Genomic DNA, 20,150 nt, shown 5'->3' on the forward strand with positions numbered 1-20,150 from the left:
AACTCTGCCATTAATCATTATGTTAAGCCTGCCTACCAACTCTATACACGATGTGATTGGCCTTATCAAAGTTTGATTTTTCCAGCTTGCAAGCCAACGAAGAGTTGCTAGACTACCCTGGCAGCAAATTACATTTGCTGCTGCTAGGGTGGGTCTAGATTTCTAGGCTACCAAAGTCCACCATTGTGAATCGATAGTGAGCATCACAGGCTTTGATCTGGACGTGTTTGCCATCGATGGCACCAACACAGAGGTAAGTTCCAAATTCACCAGAAATCCTCTGTGATGTTACCCCACTGTGCTTCGATGAAAATGCCACAAACTCCGGTTGAAGACCTTTTCATAGGGCCTGACATAGGAAAACGGGCAACACAGCTCCTCTTCTTCCTCTTCTTTGGTCAACATGCTGCTTGACAGTACAAGCCTACTGAAATACCCTCCTCAAATTCTGCAGGTCCTCCTGCTTTTAACTTTGTATGCCAAGAAAATTGAATAAAATTGAATGCCAAGGGAAAAAACACAGCACGAAAAAACAACACTTTGCCCAATAATATTCAAATGACTGAATAAAAATCGTAAGCATGTTCATCCAGGCAGATCAGTCGTGTTGCCTGGGACTATTACTGGGGATATTTACCTTCTCCTACGTAGTGCTCAGGAGAGGCATATTTAGAGCCTGCTTAAAATGGGTTCACAGTCTTCTGAATTACTGTCTGTAGGTTTTGTAAAATATATTAATTCTTACTTATACATTTTTAAAAAGACAAGATGAAGTATAAATTTAGTTTTAAAATCAACCTGCAAGTTGCTCTTTAACATTTATTGTCATCTTTCCAACATTGGTAGGCACTTCCAGTTACAGGAGAACTGCCAAGAGTGATTTGCTATTAACCAAAATAAAAGTCTTCGTGTGGTCAGTCTCAGAAGTATAGGAACTGATATTGTAAGAATTTATAATCAACTGTGGTGTTTTTCCAAAGTGTTATTTTGCTTTAGGTACTTTAGCTCCCTCCTTTTCTAATAGTTTTGATAGAAAACATGTTAATGGAACATATGTTGTATGAATTTTGACAATAACATGACACAGCAAAATGCACATGCTGTGGATGGAGAGACTAACTGTCAACATGGAGTGAGGGTGGAGTACCAGCTGGTGAAATCAGATAACAAGAAGCAGTTAGGGCAGAGAGCGTTTTTTGGGGACACAAGAACATGACACAGCAAAGATGTGACCATATATTTTAATGTAGGAAAGGGGGGTGGTTTCCACCATTTTAAAACACCCCCTTAGTGCTGATTGGCTGAGCAGTGTTTAGGTAACATCCAAAGGGGGAGGCGCTCCTGGGATAGCCAAAACACAAGGCAGAGCACAGCCAGCAGTGAGTTAGATCAATCTCAGCGAGGGTACCAGGGGGGTACACTACGAAGCACGTTAGACATATCTAGGCTATGTAGACATATCGAGGCTTGACACAGCCTTGACTCAGGGGTATATGTTAAGTGATACTACGATTGCAGTTATGTGATATATTTGTCAAACTAGGCTTTCAGCTCAGATCTGTGCCGCTTCTCAGTGTTGGGATGACTTTTGGCCAATCGTTTAACGCACAGACGACAAGACCGCTTCTATTTAAAACAATTACTCCGTGATTCATGAGCCATAGCTTAATTGATTTTTTTAGCGATTTTTTTTGTGTCTGACCTATAACATCAAATAAATTAATTGTCATCAGTTGTTGTATGGTATGCACGTCCATAGTGGGATATTTGCACGCACCGCCCTATTAAAGCGCATTCGAGATCCAAAATGTTAGTAGAGTATGGAGCTCCACCTGTAAGATATATGACAGAATCCTACACACGAGAGAACTTCGCTTTTAAGACAATCGATTGGTCAGTGTGCGGTAGATTACACGATTTGAGCTATAACTTAGCACATAACCTCCTCCCAACCAGGTTTGGTTGACAGCATAAGATACCATGGTGATATAGCGACACTAAAACAGATCCACTTTCGTGTCACAGCATAGCCTGGCTTTGAGCGCAACATACCTCGCTAACCCCATCGAGATTCGTAGTACACCCCACAGCTGGTAACATTGCCTTCCCCCATTGCTTGACAGCTCAGTTCAGACATTGTTTGGATTGTGTTTTCATTGCAATACGGTGAATAAAGGATCAACAGTCTCAAGAGAACTTTGTCTGCGTGGTCTCCTTTGGATGCTTGATTCCAGAGTGCTGATTGGTGATTCCAGAGGTTGATTGGTTCCAGAGTGCTATTTACTACAAAGTCCAGGAAGGTGGAATTTTCCACCACACAACCAACAAACAAGGGTAAAATATTACATCCTTTGCAGAGGTAATAACAACATGCCCATTGGTATTGACTCTGGTAAGGCTATGATCTGAATATTTAAGCAATAAGCCCCGAGAGGCCATTCTATTTCGTGAATATAGCACAGCTGAGGGGTGTTGTTAGGCACGAAGCGAGCAAAGCGAAGCTGAGTGCCGTTAAACAACCCTCAGCTGTGCTATATTTACAATATAGATCGTCCGCTCGGGGCTTATTGCTTTTATAAAACGGCTACCACATACAGGACATTAAAAACTGATACAAAATAAACAAATAATCATGAAATTTAAAAACTATTTCATCTACAAATGTCCATTCTTCCGCGGAGTCCCCATAGAATAGTTCCACCGCTAGTGGATTCTTATTGGAATTGTTACTCAGCAACTTTTAATTTGAACCGTTATGCATTCTAAGCGCATTAATATAGAATGTTTATTTTTTTGATTATTAAAGAGTGTTTTTCATTGAAAGGCTTGACTTTGTGCTTATTTAGAAGAGCATTTAGTGCTCTCCCCAATCCCAGACGTTCACATTGCATGTTTGTTTGTAATGGATGCAACCGCTTGAGATAATTGTCATAGGCACCGATACACCGGGTGCTCCGCCTCTCGGCACCCACTGAAAACATCGAGCACCCACGTGTGCCAGCTTACAGTCCCGGCTAAATTTACATTAATTTAAAATCAAACATCACAGTTTATGTTAAATTCAGCATCTCTCAAAATGTGATTGGATATGTTGCTGTCAATTACCTACTCCATATACTAACCACCAATGAGAGCGTCTCTCGTATGAAAATTCCTGACACTTCCCACCTGAAGAATTAATGCAAGGCTTTGTCGGGTCTTCAGCCCCGAATGTTTAAAATTTATATAGCCCTGAATATCATTTTAAAAGTAGTCTGACAAAGCTTATTGTTTTGTGACACAGCTAAACACTGGTACCTCATAGAACGCCTATAACATAGCCTAGGTGGTTTAACTCACAAAAAGTAAAGCAGATAGAAAGAACTCACGCTAATCTAGCCTACAACAAGCAGACAGCTTCATGCGCAGGGGAGAGAGTGCGCACGCACGCACAGGTGCTTTTTATGATTGTTGGCTTCTGATGGTATCTTGCTAATTCACTGAACTGCATAAGGTGACACAAATGGTATTGCCTTTATCTTATAACTCCTTGTCTGAGCGACTACCAGGCCTATGGTTTTTAAGTCAGATGTTCCCTGACAAAGACATTCGAAAATTAACAATGTTTATTGACTTGAAAAATACAAAACAAAGAGTAGCATAGGCCTACTGTGCACAGTGCACTGACGACTGTAGCAGCCCAAGGTAACCAGTTGTTGTAGATGAGAGGCAACCCCTTGTTTCAGATAGGCAACACCCAGGTAACATGTTGTCCAGGCTATGTTATTAATTAATGGTAGCCTACAATAGTTAATTGATTCGCGTAACATATTAGTTGGCTCAAAGAGTAGGGAATCAGGATGGAGAGTCAAGCGTGTGTTGCTTTTGCGGGATCGAATCCAGTTTAATGCTAGTTTTCAAAACATATATATTTTTACATGTCTTTTGACCGAAAGTAGCTGTAATGTAGCCGAAGCCATGGCATATGAAAAGCAACTTCAAACCGCCTAAAACAACTTGTTTGTGAATGTCTGACAACTGCTGCAAGCGATAATGCTGTAAAGAAAACCAGTAGGTGGAGAAACCAGAAGGCACAACAACACCGAACGATTTTTATTATAGGCTACTCAATGGTGCTATTTCACACGATAGCTGCTACTCACCGGGTTAGGTGGAAGGTGTTAATAGACGATTATACAGTGGACTAGGGCTGTCAAAATTGCTCAAAAATGACATTCAATATTCCCTCTAAAATAAACACATGTATTCGAATATATTGGAATATCTAGGCTATATTATTTTGCGCATTATGTCAGTGACGCGCATCATGTCATCTGTTTTTAACTTTTTGTATTGTTATTGCTTGACAGGGGGGATTCCAAGCAGCTTTCAGCCATAAGGCATTTCCTTATTCACCTGACACTGATATTCAAAATGTTGAAACTATTTCGGCATAGCCTATAAGCAGTTTAATTAAATGTAATGTTAGTTGTAAACAAACGGGCTACTTGGTGAGGCTTGGCCTCACAGATGTGCTCATGCCTTAAATGGCAATACAAATCTTCACGATAGGCACGATAGGCCTATTAACTGGCTGGGGGGCAGGGGGGGCCATCAGACATTTGTTCCCAAGGGTCTATGAATTGTTAATCCGGCCCTGCCCCCAACTAACTAACTTTCCACCTCTGAGACAGCTTAAAAAGAAGTCTAGAGGACTCCTAACTCACTAAGACCTAGTTACTGTAGGCCGCGCCAAACCACAGGCTTTTTTGGGCAAGCCTGCATTCGAGGCAGGCCTTCTGTTGAAGAATTTTATATAAATCTTATGCTAACAGTAATCCTCCCACCCCCGCTACCACAGCTGTGGATAGTGTGGCATGCTCACGCTTTATGTCTCCTTCTTGCAAACTAGGCCTGTAGCCCAACCATTTACGTCTTCAAAAAATAACAACTTGCCAGATATGCCTTCATATCTGGGCTTCATTCAGCATTTTGTTCTTCCACTGGAAATTACTCTTCTATATTTGCTGCCTGCTGCATCCTTTCTGTTTGTATTGTTTTAGAAAATGTTTGACGCCTTGAGTTAATGAATTAAACATTGTTTGCTGGTAACCAGCCACAAATAGCCTACAGATTCTTGCGCGTCATATTCTCTATTCTCTCCAAAATGTGCCCGTTCTATAGGCTGGCCAAGTGTGTAATTCTGCTGCATAAAGCAGATGTATTTATTTATTGTACAGAAAAATAAAAATAACCTGTCAAGCAGTCAATTGACTACATTGCAGTCAATAAGTAGGGCAAATTACTTAAACCAAAACGTGGGTCATAGTTGTCTAAGCCTCTGCTGTGAGGCCAAACCCATGAACAAAGACGCATTGATATCTGCAATAGAGTTTTTTTTTTGGCGAAACAAGCTCACAGCCGTATGCGTCATTGCACTGAAGGGAGAGGCAACTGGCATGTGATTTCCCCACCGGCCAATGGATGTACAAGTTTTCTCCTGTGCCTCACGATATTTAATCCATTGTTTTGTCAAGTTGCAAAATGCTATTCGTTTTAACAAATTTTTATGATAGTATGAAGTATAGGGTACTATCTTAATTGCTTTATACTCAATACTTGACCAATGGCTATTGCATCTGTCTATTGAAAGTGAGAATGTGGCATGTGATCTACTGTGTAGGCTTCATAACATAAAATAAACAGATTGCTAATGGCCTACAAGCTGATCTGGGGTGCGTTTCCGTACAACTCTGGGAGGTTAGCTTTTTACTAACAGGATGCATCGCTCAACTAACCAACATGTAAGTTACGACTGTTTCCCAAAACTGTCGTGACTTACATAGTACTGTAAGTTTGGACCATGATAGTTTCCAAACTTCAGTAGTCTGGACTAAAGTGGTTAATGACGTTTAGTAGCACGTGAACGGGCACCTGCACATACTTCTGTGGCGCGTGCGTTAAGGCCGGCAGATGACAGCCGCCGTTGCACAGCAGTTACCAGTCCCCTGTCCAAGAGTTCAATCTGGGATTTTGACAACAATATTGACATCGTTGTTTACCTAAGTTTATCTTTTGTGCAGATCATATTATCAAAATCAGAATCAGCCTTCTTGGCTCGGTTTAAATAAACTAACAAGGCCCCCATGAAAATCAAAGGCTACAAATTCTCAGCTGACTGGTCAAAAAGTGTGCACCACCTTATTATTATCTGCAGGTGTGTGACTTTTACTTACGTGCACATGGCTGCAAATTGACTTTTAATTTATGTATTTTCTGCCCTGGGCATTTTAAAATATGGATGTATGGTGGTTAGAAGTGTAATATATTTATAATTATTAATTTGCACAACAAATAACTGGCGTCAGTGACGTATTTGACATGAAGATCCCTGGAACTATGCTTCTACTAGCATTCTACCACAGGTCGAGAGGTGTAGTTGTAACTACACAACTTTACGATAGTGGTTGCAAACATTCGTTGCTACTATGGTTTTTGGAAACACTAACGTAGTGTAACGATGCAATGGACTATGTAAGTTCCAAATATGAATGTAATTCTGCGGCATAAAGCAGATGTATTTGTTTATTGTACAGAAAAATAAAAATGACATGTCAAGCAGTCAATTGACTACATTGCGGTCAAGAAGTAGGGCAAATTAATTTACGAAACCAAAACGTGGGTCATAGTTGTCTAAGCCTCTATAGCGTAGCCTGTTAAAAACGTTGCAGAAGCCTACCTAAGGCTACAGATTCATTCTGAACAGTTATTTCTCTACTGGCTCAATTATCACACCACTGTTTTGATTTGCGTAGTTGCGTTACCCCAACACTGACAATAATGTAGACAGCAAATTTCGATTTTGATTTTCGTTACCACCGTGTAGTCAAGCCTTAAGCCATACCCAAGTAGCCTAAATCGAGGTAAATCGAGCTTTTTCAGAAGGGGCGGCAGGCAGAGCGATGTACAGTGGCAGAAAGTGGTACTAAAGCTTCACGCCTCGTAATGCGCGACTGAAGTGGCCATTTGAAAGCGATGCCCACTGTAATCAAGGATCGGAACTATCTGTTTTATAATCTGGTGTTTACCACAGCTGTAGCGTTAGCCTAATTTATTCTGAACCATTGTGTCTGTATTAGTGAGTTTAGGGGTTAATTTTTTGTACTTATTGCCCTAGTTGCTTTTTCCCTAAACATTCATAGCAATTTTATACACACTTCTGACGTTTATCAACTGTATCTCTCAAGTTGTCATGTACCTTTTCTTTTGTCTTATTTTTTGTTGTTGTAGGTAGTTCAACGTCATAGAGTTGAACAAGTTTGTTCATTGGGTCTGAGTCTGATTCCTGCTGATGGACTCCCACCCATTCTAATCTCTACTGGCATCAAACAAGGTATGGGAGGTCACACAACAGCTTATTGTGTATTTCTAAATAATTTGTCTCAAAGATTAGCCCTGTTGTTCGAGGTCACTGAGTACTGTCGGTGGGGAGCAAAATGAAAAAACTGTGCTTCCAGTGTTATCCTGTGGCTAGTGGTTAGTGGCTACTAAGCTATGCTATGGGGGCAGAATTTAGAATGTACGTTTAACTTGTAGAAGAATCAGTATAAATCCAGTTTTCTTGCACATACTGCAGCAATATTGTATGAATAGGAATCCATCAAGGGAACAATCATCACTTCATTGTGACATGTGAGCTCATGTTTTGCTCTGTGTAACTTTCCCCCTTTATGTTTGTAGTTGATAATCTTGTATTTTTGTGGATTATTCTTTATGCTTTCTGTTTTTGCTTTGGTAGACTATAATGTGGTGGAGAAACCCTCTGAATTGGTGCTCATGCAGCAGCTGGAGAAAAATGGGCCTGACCCCCTGGTTTTCATCCTAAATGCTAACTTGCTGACTATGGTCAAACTGGTCAACTGTAAGTAGTCCACTAAAAGCAATTTTGTTTTGAACTGGATTAATCAAAACCATTCTTGGACCCCACTCTGTCCCATTAGATTTCCCTCCTACTCTATTTCCAGGCTCCATTTCTTTTTACCAGACACCCTGATCACAAGAGCCATTTGGTGGTTGTTTGGGTTGTTGCAGTGTCGTTGCAGCGTCACTGGAGAAATACAAATTAAAGTTGCGTGATCCTGTGTGAGGCCAGGTGTGAATCATGCGTTAAGCCGGCCACTCAGTGGTCTCCTCCCAGCTACCCATTGCGAAAAATATCTCCAAGAATCCAATTGTCCTGAATACAAAATATGGACATTTTCGAAAACAGTTTGGTTTGGTGAGATCTTGTACTGTGGCCCCTATTTTGAACAACCACCTATTTCCACCATCTTGCTCAGATAAAGCAATCAATATATGGGCTGCCTAAGGCCTCACTATCATCAATGGTCTGTATAGCAAAGGCATTTTCTTCTCCTTTATGGACTTATCAACAAAAATTGATGTCCCAAAATCTCTTCTTTATAGGTATTTCCAAATTAGACATTATGTGCAAAACCACTTTCCCCAGTTTCCGACACGTCCCCCTGACTCGGAACTAGAATCTATACTGTCCTTGAATGTCAGTCAGAGAGGTCTTATCTCAACCATTTAGAACTCAGTTGACTCCCATCAAGACCCAACCATATTTTTAAGATAGACTTGGGAGCAAGACCTAGGAAGATAGTGCAAGATCCTGCACAGGACACACTTCACAAATGCAAAACTGACAAAGATATACCCAGACAGAAGTGATGCCTGCAATCGGTGTAAAAGCTCACCAGCTGACCTTGTTCATATGTTCTGATGCTGTCCCAGACTATCAGAGTTTTGGACAGAGATATTTAACACCCTTACTAAGGCTCTCAAGTCCCGTGTGGACCCTCACACTCTTACAGTTCTTTTCGGAATACCTTCAAAGCCAGAACTGCCTGTAGAGCGGGTTGTGGCCTTTTAGCAAGGCGACACATTCTCCTGAAGTGGAAGCATTCCTCCCCACCAACACATGTCTTTTGGATCCAAGAAATACTCCAATGCATTAAAGTTGAAAAAAATATGTTTCTCCCTAACAGGTTCCGTTGGCACCTTCCACAAATCCTGGTCACCAATCTTGACTCACATGGAAAATGTAACAGTGCAGCCTGAAAACAGTTAATCTGGCAGAGTTACACTCAAAAACACAAGACTACATCCCCACCCTCCTTTGCCCTTTCTTTTTTTTTCTTTTTTTTTTCTTATCACTATTGCTCATTTATCGATTTTTTTATTTTATCTGGGGTTTTTGTTATATTGTTGCTTTCTTTTTGTGTGTGTAGCAGAATGGGTGAGACTCAGGATTGGTGTGGATGTATTGGATGTACAGTGGGTACTGCATTCAATTGTCCGGCTTCATGCGTGATTCTCACATGAATCACGCGTCTTTTATTTATATTTCCCCAGTGAAGCTGCAATGACCCAAACAGGTGGCACTTAGGAGGGTTAGGAGCGCATGCACGTGCAAGGAAACCAGTAGGTGGAGAAACCAGAAGGCACACTTACGTGTCAAGGGCAACGCTTCTATTATCTTTGCCAAAATGCTTCACACAGGAATTGAACCCCGGATTCCCACGTCTTAGTACGTAACTCTAACTATTGAGCCATCTACTTCCACTTTTCAGTGAGAGTTTGCAGGCAGACTAACCCTTATACTTCATAGGCCTAAGCGTCGCAATCACTAAATTTCTGTTAGCTAACAAGCTGGCGTTTGTATGTGTTCACTGAACAAAGATTATGAAAATAAAACACAACTTTTCCATCTAAAACTTAAGTTGAACAGATATTAGTGCTGAAACCGTTCAAAATTCTTCACTTTCTGCTGACGAAAAAACGAATGTCTGCCATGTTTTTTGTGCAAGCGAGCAACGTGTTTTTGTTGTTATGTCACAGGGTGTGAATAGCCCAGCTGTGTGGCCAAGGCTATTTGTACCAGGGTTAGACACTCCGATTAATTAAACAAGAAACCTGCAAGTGTCTTTCTTTCCTCCGATTGAAATTAACAAAATGACTGCGCAAAGTGGAAAGGGAAAAAAGTGTGAGATTTCGACAAATTTGGTTTTACTCTTTTTGAGTAGGCCTAAACTGTTCGCCAAAGGCCATCATCTCTGGCCCCAGCTTGATAAAAAAAATAGGCTCTGATTTAGCCTAGTCTACTGTATGACTTCAACGAGGTGATCTTTAGTATCGTTCTGTAGCTTACAGTATCAATCACACTGCCGCTTGCAACGCCTTTGAATGCAGTCTGCAGTTAAAAAAAATGTATCATGCCCCACAAGGACACTCAGATCATTCAGATCAGTAATTTTTTCTACTGCCCAGCACTCATCAAACGTTTGAAACCAACAGTAAGAACAGTCAAAGTGTGACCAGAGGGAGCCGACTCTGCACTTCAGCAGCGTTTTGAAAACACTGACTGGAGAGTGCTTGCAACTCTGGTCACCCATGACTTCCACACGGACATTGATTCATATGCCTCCACCGTTTTGGACTGTATCAACTCCAACATCAACAGTGTCACCACCCTCAAACGAATTTCGACTTTCCCTAATCAGAAGCCGTGGATGAGCAGTGAGGTCAGATTCCTGCTGAAGGCACGAGACATTGCATTCAGATCAGGTGATGCTCGAGCCTATAGCTCATCCAGGGCTAATCTGAAAAGGGGCATCAAAAAGGCCAACCACAAGCTAAAGATTGAGAATCATTTCAAGAAACACTCTGACCCCCAACCCATGTGGCAAGGCATCCAGGCCATCACAGATTACAAAATGACTAACTCCACCCCCCTCTGTCGCTGACACCTCGCCTGATGAGCTGAACCACATCTATGTCCGCTTTGATAGGTACAATAAGGAGGTGGCCATCAAGGCTGTGGTCCCTGCAGATCACCAGCCCCTCTCCACCACCGATGTGTGTGCGGCACTGAGCAGGACTAATGCACGTAAAGCCCTCCTTACACTGACAGACTTTGGAAAGATTTTCAAAGATTTGGAAAAGAGTTTTGAAAGACTACAGTCTCAGACCCTCTCACATCTTCTGTCACATGGAAGAGCCGACTAATGATGCATAAGAAACTAAATAACAAACTGTAATATTCATGGGTTTCATCAGGTCCCTTGCTACAGCTGTCGCCTACTTTGCCCCTTCCTGTTTGGTGTTGGAGAGAGGTCACTATTGGTTTTTATATTGTTCACGTCACTATTTGCATGAGCCACGACTAGAAAGACTTGCGATAATATCAAACATGTTTGATATTGTTGTAACGGCAAAACTAGAAAAAGATTGACTCCGACTGACTTAAAACCGTTAAGGTTGGCACCTTACACTTAAGGATCTAGTTGACGGGAGCGCGCCGCTTTACCAGTACAACTCCCATGATTTCTGTCCGACTCTGGAAATTTTGTCGCCGACTGTGAAAACAGACCAAAATCGTACAATGTAAGGCCGCCATAAGGCTGCTGGTCCTGATGGTATCCCTGGACGCGTACTCAGGGCCTGTGCAGTGCAGCTGACTGAGGTTTGGACTGACATATCTAATCTGTCACTAGCCCAGGCAGCTGTCCCCGGGTGCTTTAAAACCACATCCACCATGCCGGTGCCAAAACACCCCACTGCAACAAGTCAACAATAATTTCCATCCAGTTGCACTCACCCCCATCATCATGAAGTGCATCATGAGAGGCAGAACAGGAGCACAGAGCATCCCATCTCTACGGAACTTCACTCTGCCCTGTCTCACAACTTGACAATAACGATGCAACAACGATGAGATGGCCGACAGGGTGGAGGAACAGCACCTAACATCAAGGTGCACTGACAACAACCTGGCACTCAACACCAAGAAGACCAAAGAGCTCATTGTGGACTTCAGGAAGTCTAAAGCTAGCACACACACCCCCATTCTCATCAACAAGACTGAGGTGGAGCGTGTCAGGATGTAAGGAGGCGGACACGACTCAACGACTAAATTGGCAGATTAAAACTGTCTGGCACCCCAGCAAAATTTCTGAAAAGTAAGAAATATGTTAAAGGTTCAATAACTCAATATTGCTAATATGGCTAAGGAAATCTACGATAACAGATCCACAGCAATGATATTTGTTATAGCTAAGCAGTAGATGTTTGATATTTATACTGCAATGTCCATACAATTTCCAGTTAAAACAAACAAGATTCAAACATTTTTCAAGTAAATTAAATATGTGTAAATATGTGTAATAGGTTCACCCCTTACATTTTAGGAGCTTGTAAACTTCAACGCAGTACCACTTTACATTGGAACTAAGCTTAGATGGAACTTACGTTCAACTGGTGCAACCGACTGCTGACTTATAATGTACAATAGATTGGATTTACATACATCTATCATCTATAAACTAAATATGCTTATATCCCAGAATCGTTTTAAGTTTTATCTCCAGAGCTTTTTCTGAAAAAGTCATCAACAGAATGGCATAACCTACAGCTGATTTAAAAAGACTAATCGACAAAAAAGACTAATCGAAAAATTAGACAAAAACCTGATCCCAGCATAAGGATATCAAGGATATTCTTACCACCAAATTCTCTGCAGCTGCACGCATTTTGTTTACCATTATAGCTTTACATCTAACAGTCACAAGCCTACAGTCAACAACTGTTAGACTGATTAAAACTCAACTGTGTAATATGGTCATCAAACATGGAGGCATAAAATTAGGTGATGGAGGTATGAGCGCTTATTTACTGTGTGTGCGTGAGAAACTGAATCCACTCGAGCTGCTCTTATATGATGTCGGTAGGCTAATAGGGAGGCTAAACCGGGCACGTAACTGAAGCGCTCCGTTCGAGTAGGGTCTGCTGCAACAATAGAGTACCGAAGCCATGACGTAGCGTTGTCAAGGCAGCAATCTCACTGGATCTAAACAAATCAATCTAACCATTGTAATCACCATAGCGGTGGTTTTCTTAATCTATTTTAATAATTTGACAACGTTTCTAAGACGGTTTTTACACTGTAGGAATCGCATACTACAACATACAGTGGGGAGAATAAGTATTTGAACCCATGCTAAAGTTGACTAAAAAGAGGAATATAAAATCATCTGTTAGAAATTGATCTTAATGCCTTAATGCTTAATGCAAAATGTAAAAATCCAACCTTTAAGGACACCAATTTTCTTCGTGAATGAAGAATGTATCGTAAATAAATAAATGTTCTTCCTTAAATTACAGGGGCTATAAGTATTTGACCTTTATGTTAAATTCCCATAGAGGCAGGCAGATTTTTTTTATTTTTAAAGGCCACTTATTTCATGGATCCAGGATACTATGCATCCTGATGAAGTTCCCTTGACCTTAACCTATTAGCTGGTTTGATTTACATTGAACTCAAAGAGCATCAAACCAGCTAATAGGCTAACTGAAAAACACACCATGCCAATCTCTAGGTATGGTGAAGGGTATGTGATGTGGGGCTATTTTAATTGCAAAGGCCAAGGGATCCACAGACGTGTTTTGGCTTTATTTTTTGGCAGAACCTACCAACCTACGCTCTTCCATGAGTGGGGTCAAAAATGACCCCAATTAGAATGAATGCGTTTTATGCTGTAAAGTTAAGAAATTGCTTTCATTTTGGTTAAAGATGATGATGATGATAATGATGAGCACAATAATAATAATAAAAACATTTATAATATATAAAAACATTTATAATGTTTTTAATATTTGTTGCCTCAGGGCAACATTGTACCATAACGGTAAAAGTGAAATAATTCCTATTTTTAAGAATTAAAGCTAACTTATTAATTTAAAACACCTATCCTTTTGCCTGGGTGCCAGCCGAACTTCTGCTCACAACTTTTGAGGTCGGGAAGTTCAGTCTGGCATTGCTCCGTTGTGGAGCAACTATGCTCGCCCCAGAGCTGGGTGGACCAATCAAATCGGACTTTCTGATGATGGACAGGTGAGCAACAGCGCCTCGTCTAGCACGTCATCTGAGCACGCTTAGGTTGATTATGTTTGCGACAACAAACGCTGTGGCTAGAAGGAGACAGATGGCTTCTAAGATCCCATATGGAAAATGCATATTATTTCAATGAGGTTTTATCACTGAAAACGATTATTTCTGAAAACTTTGGCCAAAGTTGAGATGTGGGAAAACTCATGGTTTCACTTTCATCAAGGGAAAACAGCGTGTTGCATTGTGACATGTTGTTCCCTCGTTCGTTTGAAATCTCTGATTGACCACCTGTTCGAGGGATTTGCAACAGCCTTTCCCAGCTGTTTATAACATGTGTGTAGCATATCAGTGTTCAACGGTATTATTTCTAAAAACGGAGGGGATATAGGCTATCCCCTCCGTTTTTACGTGGGCCACTTTGATTCTGAGAAGTGTATAAGTGACTGTAGAAGTTTTTAAATGGATCATTTATCAATTGTGGATCAGTTGTAGTGCCTGTATGTGTGTTTATTTTTAGAATTTGGTGAGCTGAGGATTTTTGGCGCAGATGGTGAGCTAGCAGCTTGCTGTACTTATCACCCTGCTCGTACTGGGCATATCTACATTTAAAAAGGAGGTCTTCAGCAAGCGTGCTTGACAGGTTATTGAACTTTGCTTGTCATATAAGTCTCTGTTCCACAGCATCTGGGGATGGAGAAGAAACATAGCTTTGATCAAGTTGTCAAATCAAATCAAATGTTTATTTGTCACATACATTATACAGGTAGCCTATAAATGCAGTGAAATGCTTGTTCCACTGACTCCAAGACTGTGCAAAGGATATATAAAAAAAGGGAGAAGAATAAAGAAAGAAAGTCCAAAGTGCAAAGTGTTAGGCTATGCTGGTGCTCCTACTACAATCCTTATTTAGAATCCTGATAGCCTGGGGGTAAAAACTTTTCTGCATTCTCTCTGTGTTGGACTTCAGGCAGCAGTAACGTTTCCCAGAAAGATAGAGAAGATAGAGAAGAGGCAGTTGTTGGGGTGACTGGGATCCCTGATCATTTTTCTTGTTCTTGACCGACATCTCCTTATGTAAATTTCCTGTAGGTTGGGTAGGGCACCAGAGCTGCCAACTCTCACACATTGAGAGTGAGATTCATTCATTTGATTGGCTCAACACGCTTTTACACCAATCAAATGCGTGAGGGTTTGCAGCTCTGGGGCACTTCTGGTGGTACGTTCAGCTGATCTCACTACTCTCTTCAGAGCTTTACGGTCTAGCTCAGTGCTATTTCCATACCAAGCTGTTATACTTCCAGTGATAACACTTTCAATGGTGGTTCTGTAAAAGTTCTTCAGTAGTTGTTGAGGTAGCTTGAAGTACTTGAGGCGTCTGATGTGGAAAAGACGCTGATGACCCTTTTTCACCCGTGAATTAATGTGCTTGGTCCAAGTCAGGTCTTTAGTAATATGGACTCCAAGATATTTAAAACTCTCTACCCTTTCCACTTGAGAGTCATTGATCATAAGTGGTTGATAAATCTTATCAAGCTGAAAAACACATTGGATGGCCGTGGTCTTTTGGACCTCAGATGGCACTGCATCAACACCAGACCTGTCATTGTATGGGCTCAGGACAACCTCCGATAACCACTGTCTATAAGCCCAGTTTGATACTCAATTCAAAAACTGCAGCCAAAATTGTAACAGCTAACATGATACAGAAAATACCACCCTCTTATCTGGGCCTGAGCTTGTTTAAAATGGACTGAGGTAACATGGAAAAAGGTCCTGTGGTTAGACCAGTCAAAGTTTGCCATTCTTTTTGGAAATCATGGACTCATCTGGGCTAAAGAGGAGAGGGCCTATCTAAGTATCCAACTTGTTTTAGTGCTCAGTTCGAAACCCAACATCTATGACTGTGTGGAGGAGCATTAGTGCCTACAACATGGGCATCTTGCACATTTGGCAAAGCAGAATCAATTCTGAATGATGTATACAGGTTTTGAGCAACATACACTACCATCCAGGCAATGTCTTTTCCAGGGACGACCTTGAATATTTCAGGAAAACAATGGCAAAATGAATTCTGCACATATTTAAATAGTATTTCTCAATAGAGGAAGAGTCCAGGTGCTAAGATGGCTTGTCTAGATTTGTCAAATTAGGTGCATAATGGAATGGAAAGCATGACTAAGAATACCCCATACTGTTGAGAAACTGAAATCCTATATCGGGGAGTAATGGGACAACATTTCATTATCAAAACTGTAGCAAATGGTCTCTTCAGTTCCTAAACATTTACAGAAATGAAGAGGTGAAGCAGCACAGTGGTAAACATGCTCCCTTGCCAACTTTTTTTGAAACATGTTGCTGGCATCAAATTTAAAATTAACTATACTTTCCATAAAATAGTCCAAATTTTCATTTTCAACATTTGATATGTTGTCTATGTCTTTTTTGCTGCTAAATATGGGTTTACAAGACTTGTATATTATATCATTCTGTCGTTATTTGCATTTTACACAACGTCCCAACTTTTTCTGTTTTGGGGTTGTATTAGTCCGATATGCAAACTGCAAGGGATCTAGATTTAGGGGCAATGATGAGCAGATGTAATTTTTCACCAAACTCTCAAAGCACTTCATGGCTATAGACGTCAGAGCAACTGGACGGTAGTCATTCAGGCCAACATGCACCTGGGTGATGTCCTCCGCGTTTTGTTTAGTTCATCTGCCAGTGAAGGGTCAGCGTTCACAATGGTGGAAGTTGGTGATTTGTTGTCCGACATCGCCCGTAGCCCTTGCCACATACACCTGGAATCTGACTGTTCAAACTGGGACCGGATCTTTTCCCCATACCGTCTCTTGACTTCTTTCACCATTCTCCGTAGATTGTATGCGGCAGCTTTATATTACTCCATGTTTCCAGATAGAAGTCCTGAGTTATAAGCAGCAGTTCGTTCATTCAGAGCTTCGCGGATGGAGTGGTTTACCAATGGCTTTTGGTTTGGGTATGTCTTCATGATGGCTTTGGGAACAGTGTCATCCACAAGCTTCCCTATGAACCCTACTACTGCTTCTTTAAACTCATCAATGTTCTCTTCAGATCTGAACACATCCCAGTCCACAATGCTCAGCGCATTTTGGAGCATGTTCTCAGACTCTTCTGACCAGAGTGTCACCTCATGCATGGCTGGAGGCTCGCGTTTCAGTTTTTGCTGGTACCAGGGCATAAGGAATATTGCAGCATGATCTGATTTGCCGAAAGGAGGAAGAGACTTGGCTTTGTATCCATCTTTGAACAAGGTGTAGCAGTTATCCAGTGTCCTCTCCCCTCTGGTATTACATTTGACGTGCTGAAAAAAATCCGGCATGACGGGCCTTATTGAAGTCACCAGCCACAATCACAGCTGCATCCAGGTTATCATTCTGTTGCTTTCTGAGAGTCCCGGACAACTCCTTCAGTGCTGTATCAGTGTCCGCTTGAGGTGGTATATAGATGGTGGTGACGATGACTGATGTGAACTCCCGGGGAAGGTAAAATGGCCTGCATTTCACAGTGATGAGCTCCAAATCAGTTGAGCAGTGTTTTGCTAGTACCTTGACATTCCGGCTATCACACCAGCTTTTGTTCACAAAAATGCATACCCCCCTCAGTGTTTCCCACAGAATTGGATTAAATTTGTGGCGGTAGCTGACTTGGACAACGGGGGTATTAAGATCGTCTTGGTAGTGTATAGGTCTAATTGAGTGCCTCACATAAGACGTTCATGAGTAACACAGTTAAAAGGCTGCTGATGTGTGTGCAATTCATAACGTTTTCTACATAGTTAAAATAAAGGTTGTACTTCTCCTTGGGACACTTGAATTTTGGAAAACACTTTTCCATTTACATCGGGATTTTGTAAACATTCCGTGTCAGTCAATAAAATAAGCCCTTCAACGAAACAAGCAGCTGTAAGTAAGCTACACATGCTAAATTCGACATCCAAACAGTATTCTAACGTTAGCTTTGAGATACTGCTTGATTGCATAACTTAACTTAGTTTAGTCTCTTCAATGTAGCCTACTATGTTGTGATAAGACCTTAGCAGAGTTAACTTCAATGCAGCAGTTTTGAACAAATTTACAGCATGGTCCGCGATGCTAAGCGGATTTAATAGCAATTTAGCCAGACGTCTTCTATGCAATGCTTCTATGTGGCAACAACAATCCTTCAACAATCGTGAATATTTTGTTAAATGCACATGCCGAGGAGGGGCAGCAGGCTACGAGAGAGAGCGGGGCGGGGTAAGGAAAGGCTGCGTGCGTAAAAAGCGCAGCTCAATGGCAATGCAAGGATTTGATATTATATTTAATTTAAATTAAATTAAATTAAACATAGAATATTAATATGTGGCGGCCGATTTTGATTTAATGGCGCATTGCTACAGATTAGTCAATGTATGGGAAACACTGACCCTCCTCTAGTTTTGCCAGAATCCGTCGTTCTGTCCATGCGATGAGTTGTGAGATCTGAGACGTTAGATCTGCCATTTTTCTTTCCCTCATTCTTCTCTCATGGCTTGCATATGAGATTATATGACCCCAGGTGTAAGCTTTAAATGTTTCCCATAGGGTAGAGGGAGAAGTGTCCTCAGTTTTATTTATCTGAATAAACACATCAATATGAGTAGACATATAATTTACAAAGTCATCATCTGACAATACCCGGGTGTTAAAACGGTGGGCGTGTCTTCGTATGACCTTTCCAGTAGAGTTCTAATGTGACAGGGCCATGATCAGAAATACCTATGGGGTTAAAAGTGCAGGAGTGGACAGCAGGAAGAAGTCGGTTGTCTATAAAAAAAATAATCTATACGTGTGAAAGTGTGGTGCATATTTGAGAAGAACGAATAAGCTCTGCTAGTTGGATTTAGAAACCGCCAGATTCTAAATCGGATACAGCAAACTCTTTTAGAAAGGACTTTATTAGTTTAGCAGACTTAATTAGTTTAGCAGACTTTGTTTAAGGCTTCATATTCATAGAGGACTGATCTAAAGAAGGATTAAGCCAGCAGTTAAAGTCACCTCCTAGAATGAGGCAGTGAGACTGCAAGACTCCTGTCTTGGAAGGAAGATAGAAAGGACTTGAAAAAACGTTCATCGTCCCAATTGGGAGCATAGATATTGGCTAATATCACTGGGGTATTATAAAGTTCACCTGTAACTATGACAAATCTTCCATTCTTATCTAGTTTGGTATGTGATAAAGTGAATCGCACAGATCTGTGAATGAGAATAGCAGGTACCCTTGCCTTACAGCTGTAGTGGGAGTGATACATCTGACCAACCCATCGTTTATGCAACAAAGAGTGATTATCTGCTTTCGGGTGTGTTTCTTGTAAAAAGGCAATAGAAAAAGGCAGAAAGAGTCCCCATACTTTGAAGGTGGTGAAGAACTTTGCTCCTCTTAACAGGTTGATTCAGTCCCTGTACATTCCAGCTAGTACATTTTAGTGTGTGTCCACCAAATTGGAAAATAGGATTAGGACTGCTTTGAGAGATCAGATAAAGCAGTAAATATGTAATCTATTAGTTTGTAAAACCTTACAGGATTGTCAGAGGATACCGTTGTATACATCAGAGGGCCTATACACAAAGAAAAAAAGAAAAAACAAAACAACTGATTGTAGACGAAGAGACAAACCACAAACTGCTGAAGTGTCATCAAGAACATGACACGCGCACCTACACTCCCTAAGGAACACATTATCAAACTACCTATAGAGACTATATTAGCCCACTACTCGCCCCACTGGGCCAAGTGCTATAAATGTATCAAATGTAAAGGTTAAAAAAGCACAGTATTTTGTAATTCACATAAGCAATAACAAAAGTGAAAATGGAGAATGCTTGCAGAACTTGCATAGATGAGGGCTACTCAAATGGGATGGTAGACTAACTGGTTGAGTGATGGGCCTAGCCCAACACTTGCTGTTTCATATGGCAAGCCGATTGAGCATTTATTCAGATATCTTGATATCAGGCATAATTGTCATGTACATGCAAGCCATTTCTGTCAACTAGTTAACTAGTGAGCCATTTCTGTGTGAACTAGTTAACTAGTGACAGCCAAAATGCTCACTAGTTAACTAGTAAGGCCCAAATTCTCTCTAGTTAAATAGTTCATATGTTTCATATCTTACTAGTTAACTAGTAATGCTCAGCATGTTCACACTGAAATGTGCACTAGT

The 20,150-nt window shown here is 41.0% G+C and overlaps 1 protein-coding gene across 5 annotated transcripts in view; it reads left to right on the forward strand.

Annotated features, from left to right (window-relative positions):
- zfyve9a (zinc finger, FYVE domain containing 9a) overlaps nucleotides 1-20,150 on the forward strand; it is a 228,504-nt gene that overhangs the window by 150,223 nt on the left and 58,131 nt on the right. For all 5 annotated transcript variants that reach the window (XM_048260472.1, XM_048260453.1, XM_048260462.1 and 2 more), the window contains 2 exons: nucleotides 7,270-7,372; nucleotides 7,778-7,900. In XM_048260472.1, coding sequence (XP_048116429.1) covers nucleotides 7,270-7,372; nucleotides 7,778-7,900 — 226 coding nt within the window. The remainder of the gene's footprint in view (nucleotides 1-7,269; nucleotides 7,373-7,777; nucleotides 7,901-20,150) is intronic.

The sequence above is a fragment of the Alosa alosa genome, chromosome 1, assembly GCF_017589495.1.
Source record: "Alosa alosa isolate M-15738 ecotype Scorff River chromosome 1, AALO_Geno_1.1, whole genome shotgun sequence".
In the NCBI taxonomy this organism is placed as follows: domain Eukaryota; kingdom Metazoa; phylum Chordata; class Actinopteri; order Clupeiformes; family Clupeidae; genus Alosa; species Alosa alosa.